Raw genomic sequence first — 9,637 nt, 5'->3', positions numbered from 1 at the left:
TCTAAACTATGTTATCTTAGGTTTTGATACGTTCAGCACTCTGACCACCATGGTCTTTAAAGGTTTTTATGATAATTTATGGTACATATTTACGGGGAATATACTAACCTGTTTACTTTACTTTTTATTAATTTCTGTATGTATATTGATGGCAGTATGAATAATAAAGAGTTATATGTGGTAAGAAATAAATGAAAATTAGTGTTTACTTTCATGCTTAATAGATTGACTGAACGATAGTTAATGACTATTTTAACCTTGATACCTATAAAATTGTACAGATTTTTACTTTTATTAAATCAATTTACCCAAAAACAACAATAATAACATACTGTAACAAATTTTAACAATGAAAATGAAAATACAAACCAAAAGAAAAGAAACACCCAAAATCATATCGAACCTAAAAGGCTAAAACCAATCCAACAGAATATTTATAATTGTGTAATTCTAAATAAATATCTCTTGCTATTTTTAATTGTTTTTATTTTTCCATGCTTTAAGCAAATATCTATAGTATTTGCTAGTACCCAGCAACAAAAATTGTCCTGCATTCATCACAAGATCCTAAGGATATTACTCCGTATAAGTTATAACAGGTCCCGCTAATATTGAAAGGAATTCAAAACTGAATATGCGTATTTGAAGATACGGAGTATTCCTACAAAAGAGGATATTTTCAAGAAAAAAACAATAGGAAATTTTATATTTTGTGTTTGAAAATTTAGAAACCTAAATGTAACAATCTGTAACGTCCAATGTAAGGTAATGCGCCAACTGTTTTAATTGTTCTAAAATTTCACAGGAATAGCAATTGAAATAGAAAGGAGAAGATGAAGTTTTGGTCGGTGAGATTTAAGGGTACTTTGGGAAAAATAGTGTTAAAAAGCATCCATATGCAAAGGACACTAGTTTTTTGACTGACCAATAATCTTCATATGCATATATCGGTGAGTCAAAAAGTCCCAAAGAAACAGATAGGAAGGGTGACCGAATAATACTTCTAGGCCATACAGCCCATTAAGGATTTAGTAAACAGGCCCATGAAATGTACGCATCTTGAATCTTTGATTAAGATGTGAAATGGTAACTAAATGAAAAATGTATGCATCTTGACTCATTGATTAAGATGAACACGAAATACAAGCGTAGTTGGATTAGAAGGCAAAGATTATCTTAAGCGTATAGCGTAAACAGATAACTTGGTTATTTAAATTACCCAGTAACAAGGATAATATTTTTCATCAGTTGTACGCGAACTAACTTGGTTATTACTTGACCGTTTTCAAACCCTTTTCCCTTGCATTCCAATATACGCTGGCTAATTAGGTATATCTTTTTCTTACCAACTCCCAGTTATTGATTCAAAAATCAAATGTCCAGAACTCAAAAGCTACAAATCTATTTTACTGCTTCTTCAAATTTTAGGGTAAGTGGGTGCCCCTCCTAGACTTGGTATGGGTGAAACAAAACTTTCAAGTTTTCGGAAAGCAACTACAAGTTTTAAGCTAATATGCGTCTCACAAGTTTAAACTACACATTCTAACCAGGTAGATCTATAAGATGTTCTTGATTAATTGCTTAATGTTGCCTAACAATTGGAACCATGAAAGTTAGCAGATAGCAAAAACACTGCATATCAGAAGTGCAATGAAAATCGAAATCTAAACCCCCATGTTGCCCAATAATTGGCACAGACAAAGTATGAACGAAGTATAAATCAGCAAATCTCTCTTTCTGACATAGGAAAGAGCTACTTTGGCACTCATGCACAAGATCCATATTTAGATTGTGCACAAACGTAGACAAAAAAAAAAAAAAAAAAAAAAAAAGTTAAAAAAGACAATTGACAAACAGAAACAAGATTTATTGTAAATTCCAGGTTTCAAAAGAAATTTAAAAACCAGAACAGTAGCATAAAATTAACTTAAAACACCATAAAAGCTTAAACAGCATAACATTATCTCTTACTCTTCTTCGCTTTCTGACTCAGCACTCTGAAGCCATTCCACAAAAGGCTTAGCATTCTTCCAAATCACCGAACTCTTATTCCCGCCACTCAATCCCTCCTCATACCACTTCACTACATATTCTTCTTCGATGATGTCAGCATCATACAACGCTTTCAAAACAAGCGATACTTCTTTAACCGCATTAGAATTCGACTTCCCACAAAACTCCTCAATCGCACGTAAAAGAACCATCTGCGAATCCTCACCTTCAACGACAACAGCAGCTAAAAAGCTTTTCTTCTTAAGCACGTGCTTTGCAAACCCTTTCTCCACTCCATACAATAATGCCTCGTAAAGAGCATTCACATTTTCCTGATATGAACCCGACATCGATCCCAGTATATCCTTCGGGCCCACACCTTTCTTCAGATTCTCTTTAGCAATATCAACCAACGTTTTACGAGTCACGTTGCCAGTGGAATTTTCCTTAGCAGACTCTTCTGTAGAGAGCATGACCATGTCAGCAGTCACAGCACTAAGCTGTTCCTGAATGCGTTGACGAGCCGCTTCTGCTGACGTGTCAGTCTGCCATTGGACATCATCATCTTCCTCAGAATCCTCCTTATCGCCAGCCTGGCTTACAGTTGGTGAAACATGATCCTCGTCAGAAGCATTCCCTTTCTTCTTTGTCTTCACATTCACATCTTTAGTCTTCTTAACGTCTTTCGTCAGCTTCTTTTGTATCTTATCAGCTGCTTCACCTTCCTTTAATCTTTCCTTTTCGGCCCTCCTCATCGCCTTTTTATCTTTCGAATTCTTCTTCTGTTCAGGCGGATTCTTCAAAATAAAAGATGTTAATTTATCTCTCATATCCACATCAGAAACAAAACCACACGCAGCACATTTTAACTGAACCATCTGAGTCTTTGTAATTAATATCTCCGTTTCAGGGTTACCACAACCGTAACACTGGACATACTTTTTAATAAATATCTCCAAAAGAGCAGCTAGTTTTGCTGTGTCATGCGAACCATTAACAAGAGAAACTCCCGTTTTTTCATCAAATTTAGACTGTGCTCCAAGCTCACAACCAAAATACTTTGTAGCATAAGAAGCTGGCCTAGCCAAAGCTTTCGCAACATCAACCATGTTCACTATATTCGTTTTAATGCCATTTCCACGACCCTCGATTTTAGTAATCATCTTTGGCATCTTATACCTATAAAAGGCATCGTCGCTGTTGCTAGCACCAATGTTCTGCAAAGCCATTACTGATTTGTGTAGATAAAAATATCAGAACAACGAGTTGTAGTGAAAGAAGGTTGCGCCACAAAGCAACCAAAATTTTCGAATGGGGCTCGATGCATACGAGTTTCTTCTTCCAATATAGGACAATACTTCCCCAATAATCCGATATACCCTAAATAACGAATAGCCTGCTCGGACATAAAAAGCCTTTTTAACTTTCCGGGAACTCCAACTTTAGATTTGTAGAGCAGAAATTGAACACCCACGCAACCTTCATGTAGATAATTGTAAGATATTAGTATATGTACGTGTATATATAGGCGCGCATATAGGCCTAGAAACCCTAGAAGTTCAAAATTAGATGTCAATTCAAATCTAAGCGTATATAGCTACCTATGTATATTGGCGGAACTTAAAGTAGAAACAAAAATCAACTAATAATTAAAGTGCCTTCGATCCACAAATGTTAGATTCTCATTTACTTCATTTTTTTTAAAGGCAACTGTCGGCATCGAATACTCACATTTGCCACGCACGCAAGAAACCATCCCAAGGGCAGGCGGGCAGAGTTTGAATCCTGAATGGATCCGGGAGAAAACCCGTCAATCTTGAGCTCCATATTTCAGGCAGATTGATTAATAGGATGGGCCGAGCGAGGCTCGAATCCATGACCTAACCCTCGCCCCAACACACAAGGTGTTGGGGATACCGTTGAAGCGAAGCTTCGTCGGTTCTCATTTACTTCATATAAACAATATCCACATGTGATTAGGTCTATTTACATATTAATTAATAAGTAACTTCACCTTTTTGTGGCTCTAGTTTGAACCTATCACTATGTACTTTTCTATATAACAAACAATACAAAGCAATTTAATTAACACACATGAGCTGTAAAATACAATATATCTAACAGATTTCATCGAATAGCTAACAGAATACATAAAATTGTAGCAGATATATATACATTAACAGAAAAAAAAACCTATAGCACAACGTAATGAAATTAGTTAACTTATGATCAAACATAGTTTCATAACAATTAATAAACCTACTGCTACAAGTATACAGCATCGACAGATAAAAACCGATTCAACAGCACATTATCGAGGATCAAAAATAAAATATATAATCGAAATCGATCGAGATTCGTATGAACTTACCGACCGAATGAAGAATGGTAGCGAGAGAAATGAGAAATTGCCTAGGGTTTTCAATTGTTGTCGATTGAGGCCTAGCGGCTGCAGTCTCATGTTTTTAGTAAGCAAATTATATAAATTATTAGCATCTGGCCCTTTAACTTTAAATGTATAACGGTTATGTTATGCAAGTTTTATATAATTTTCTAAAACATATCAATGATTAACGAAATTACATTCGTAGTTTTTATTTATCATAGCGGAATATGTTAAAAAAAATTGTAAGATAACATAAAAATACAATACTATCAAATATATGACATTCTTAGAACTTTAAATCGTTGAATATCACACTGCTTCGAAACCTCCAAATCGTCAAACATGGTTGCTAGAATAATGACATAAAGGACATTGTGATTTTGTTCATCACAGTTGTGGTTTGAGAACCACGTCCATCATCGATCTATATTGATCCAAATACGTAAGTTAATGTTAACACAATTTGAGATTCTAGTCGTAACTTGAGCAACAAGATCGTAGTAAATAAGGGAGTGATCAATGTCATCTAAGTACACGTCGAAAATAGAATAAAAGTTATGTCGGTGCCATGATCTACAAGATTTTTCTTAGTAGGAATCCGGTATAATCTAACTTTCCAAGTAAAAATATTGATTTTGTTAGGACGAACATGAACCAATTTGTTTTGAAAGACCCATTAACAATGGTTGAGTTGTTAATACAGTTATCAGATTTAACTTAACCGAAATCAAATTGGATTTGATTTTCAATTTAGAAAAATTAAAATTTGTTTTAACCTGAAAATCGGATTCTAAACTAAATTCAAATTTATACTATGATAAATTAATATATATATATATATATATATATATATATATATATATATATATATATATATATATATATATATATATATATATATATATATATATAACATTTTTAAGTTTTTCCCCCGAAAAACTAACATTTTCGATGTTTGTTAACTAATTTCATCCAGATTGCTAATATTATTTTTAAAGAATAAATATTCTCTTGTAAAAATATATTAATTTTGCCCTGAAAATTAATATTGTTTACAAACAATATCATTCTTAACAAAGAATATTACTAATATTTGCATAGAAATTTAATATTTATCAACGAATTATACTTTTATCGAAGATTACTTCTAAATTATGCCTAAAATGAAATATACTTTTCAAACAATAATATTTTATCAAAGAATATTACTAGTTTTTGCTTAAACAGTTATATTCTTTCTCAAAAATAATATAGTTCTGCAAGAATACTTAATTTTATTTTAAGTTCATCATCGATTTGTAACCCTAAAAATAAAAAAGTCACACACAAAGCTATTTAAATCTCAACCAAATCTAAGATAGCATTGATCACATGAATCAAAAAGCAATTTATCATCAATCGAATCAACTAATAAATCAATCAATCAACTAATAAACTAATAAATCAAAAGAAAAATAATTAAATTAAAAAAATATATGTATATAAATTTCCAATTAGTAACTTGCTTTCTAGATCTAAAATTAAATATAATTATAATCCGTGTGTATTAGATTACATCACAAATTAATATATTCGAAATCATACTTCATCGTTGCAGTATCATCGACGAGATCACCTTCAGTTACTTTTTTAAAGGAGAACGTCGTTCATCGGATAAAACCGCCACGTCAATTGACTGAATCAATCATCTATACGATTAACATATATTCGTTTTATTGGCTCAGATTAGCCGGAACAGAGATGTTATGGTGTTCTCTAGGCCTTCGGAATAGAGGAGGTCGATGTCTGAATGTCTTCGGAACGGAGTAGTAGAAATGGATTAATCGGAACAAACAATCAATAGCCGGAGATGAGGTCGACGGTTGTGAGATTGAAGAGAGAGAAATATTAAGTTTAGGTTTCTTTTTGTAAAACAAGTACTCCGTAATTAAAAGGAAACGTAACTGGAGATTTTTTATTAGAAGCCAAAAAGGTGCACATTGACTGAATTGCCCCTCCACTCAAATTTAAGCTATATCTGAATTTGTGGCTCATATTGAATTCCTCCACTTTCTCTCAATTGATTACTTTCCTCTTTAATCCTGTCACTATATATATATATATATATATATTGGTAGGATCAAGAGAGAAGTAACCAATCGGGAAGAAGCGGGGGGAAGCAAAAACTTTTTTTCTTCGTTTTTTGAAAAACTTTGTTCACGAACGTTATAGATGGGATGAAAATAAAAACATTTAGTAGAGACACTTTTTGATAAATATTTTTATTTTGACGGGAAAACGCTCGAAGAAGTAATATATAACAATTATCGTGTTTTTCGAGCGTATTTTGAGGTTTTAGCTATTGGGGTTTAGATATTAGAGTTTAGATATTAGGGTTTAGATATTAGGGTTCAGAAATTTAGGGTTTAGCGTTTAGATTTAGGGCTTAGATTTAGGATTTAGATTGAGTTTTTAACACGAATGGTTTAGAGTTTAGGGTTTAGGGTTTGGTGTTTTGGGTTTATTCCATAAACCCAAAACACCAAACCCTAAACCCTAAACCCTAAACTCTAAATCGGGCTAAATTTTACTTCACAAAACATGGAAAAAAAAACGTTCATATTCTTCACGAATAATATTATCTTGAATGTTATTTTTGTCGATCGTTTTCCCGCATAAATAATAACATTCATCACGAAGTGTCTCTTCTAAATGTTCATATTTTCGTATGATCTTGATGCCGGAAAAAAAAAAATTCCAAAAAAAACGAAAAAAAAAAATTTTGCTTCCCCCGATTGATTACTTCTCCATTGATCTTGCCCCTACATATATATATATATATATATATATATATATATATATATATATATATATATATATATATATATATATATATATATATATATATATATATTAGCTTTTGAAGCTGAATTGTATTTGAAATACTATTTAAAACTTACATTTTGACCTTTTCACTTAAGAGATTTCACCCAACGGATTTAAAACGATAACTATTTCAAGTCGTTTTTTTCGTTTAAGTCGATCATTGTACACTCTCTATTTTCTCCTTGAATTATTTAATTATTATTGGATCCTTGTTTAAGCTTAGTTATTAACCTAACAATATACGTGTATTTAATTTTAATCAATAAATAATTTCAAAAAGAATCTTATTTACAACCTAACTTAATTATATTATATGTCACGGTGTTTTTTTTTTTTTTTTGAAAGGCAAGCAAATTTCCATTAAAAACCACGAACAATTTACAAAGAGGTACCAACAAGCCTTACATACACCGAGCGGGTTACAAAGAGAGCAACTAAACTAAACTAGAAGAAACAAACAGACAAATACACGAGCGAAAAAAAAAAGACTAATACAAGCTAGCTTAATAGATAACAACTAGGATTGACGATCCACGTTAACCAATCAAGATTTTTCTTCTTCCTTACTCTTGATGAAATCCACTCGAACGAAAGGGAAAATACCTCGTTTAGGATCAACGGAGGGTTCCAATCAATGCCTTGGAAGACCTTTTTGTTTCGATATTTCCATGCAAGATACAACACAATCCATTTGACCGCCTGCCAAATTTCACCACCGACGCTTGTAGAGGAGGGAGGGCCATTATCACTTACTACTTCCGCCATATTGGAGAACATGTTGCAATTGTGGCCCCACCATTTACAGACCCAAGACCAAAGATCCGCCACGTGTTTACAAGATAATAACGCATGATCAACCGATTCCAATTCATCATCACATAAGGGGCATCGTACACTATTAAGGTCGATTCCCCTTTTGTCGAGCTCGAGCTTAACGGGAAGCCTTTTCTTTTAAGCTCTCCAAATGAAGATCTTGACCTTTTTCGGGACAAGATTGTTATGACATGTACCTTGAGATGAACCGAAGGGACTGAGAACCTGTGAGTCGATTAAAGCCGAGAGTTTTTTGACTGTGAAGCAGCCATTTTTTGCCAAGCTCCACTTCCACTTGTCACAGCCCTTGTTAATCGATGTAGATGATAACAGTTCACACAGTGCCACGAGTTCACACCTAGTTCTTCCCAAGGGGGCCCGCACCCAGCACCACGAAAAAGAGATACCTTCAGCAGAAGCTTGTAGTCGATCCTTTATGCTGCATTTTTTATCATATTCCAGCCTGAATAAACGAGGGAATAAATTGCGAAGCTTGTCTCTTCCAATCCAATGCTCATCCCAAAACAACGTTGTGCCACCATCGCCAATAGTCTTTATGAACGAGTGCTTGAACCCAACCTGTAGTTCTTCGATGGATGTACCTGCTAGAATAATGTTACGCCAAAGAGTCGAAGGCATCGAGTGACCAAGATCACTTTCCGCCAACAACCCGCCACACAAACCATAAATGCTACTAATGACTTTTACCCAGAAAAACTCGGTTTCGATTTTGAACCTCCACCACTATTTCCCTAATAAGGCTAGGTTTTTGCCTTTTAGGACCATAAATGCTAATATGTCATGGTGTTTTGAAATGTTAGTGTGATAGTGTCTATTTAAAGCTTACAGTTTTATCCATTTATTAGTTAAGTACACTCAATCGACAATTTTATACGTACTTGTTAACTTAAATTTGGTTAAAAAGTTACAACTAGTAATAAACTCCAATTTAGTTAGAAATTGACACACACTAATTATTGGTTTTAATTATATAGTGTGTATCATATGATCGTAAATATTTTGTAGCTTTATATACTAATGTGTGTTTTCACTGAAATCCAACGTATTAGTTTTTCGAAATTAACAGAAACTGAAACGAATTCGATTTTGATTTTCGGTTCGGTTTCAGTTCAATTTTTACATATGAATTCGTTTGTCGATTCAGTTTTGATTTTACTCTCATACAGATCGAACAAACCAAAGCAATTAAATTAAAAAAATCGAAGCGATGAACACCCCACATTTTAAAAACACAAAGAAACTTCTTTCAAATATTTGAAAATATTTTAAGCAAATAAGTTGTTGTTCTTTTCAGACCGTTCCCATCGGTGTACGCCCTCACCATGCCCTCGAGGGCACATATGTCAGTGTGGGTGCCCTCACCTTGCCCTCCAACTTCGCTGTCCAATTACTAAAAAGCTGGTGTGTGATGGGGAGAGTGTATGTTATGGTTGAAAGTGGTGTGTGATGGGGAGAAAGTGAGGAGTAAATGGAGAGAGAAGACTGATGCAGCGCTGATGTAGCGGATTGTCCTAAAAAGGAGTATGTCATGGATGGACATGGTCTCAGAAGTTGCAACTT

At 33.7% G+C, this 9,637-nt stretch overlaps 1 protein-coding gene across 1 annotated transcript; it reads right to left on the bottom strand.

The window, feature by feature from the left end:
- Window positions 1-1,846: 1,846 nt before the first annotated feature.
- Window positions 1,847-3,350, bottom strand: LOC139872441 (eukaryotic translation initiation factor 5-like). Its single transcript, XM_071860316.1, has one exon. The coding sequence runs from the start codon at window positions 3,219-3,221 to the stop codon at window positions 1,968-1,970; it is 1,254 nt and encodes a 417-aa protein (XP_071716417.1). The 5' UTR covers window positions 3,222-3,350; the 3' UTR covers window positions 1,847-1,967.
- Window positions 3,351-9,637: the final 6,287 nt, after the last annotated feature.

The sequence above is a fragment of the Rutidosis leptorrhynchoides genome, chromosome 10 (genome assembly GCF_046630445.1).
Source record: "Rutidosis leptorrhynchoides isolate AG116_Rl617_1_P2 chromosome 10, CSIRO_AGI_Rlap_v1, whole genome shotgun sequence".
In the NCBI taxonomy this organism is placed as follows: Eukaryota; Viridiplantae; Streptophyta; class Magnoliopsida; order Asterales; family Asteraceae; genus Rutidosis; species Rutidosis leptorrhynchoides.
The sequence above is the reverse complement of the archived record's forward strand: the minus strand, read 5'-3'. Positions and strand labels throughout refer to the sequence as shown.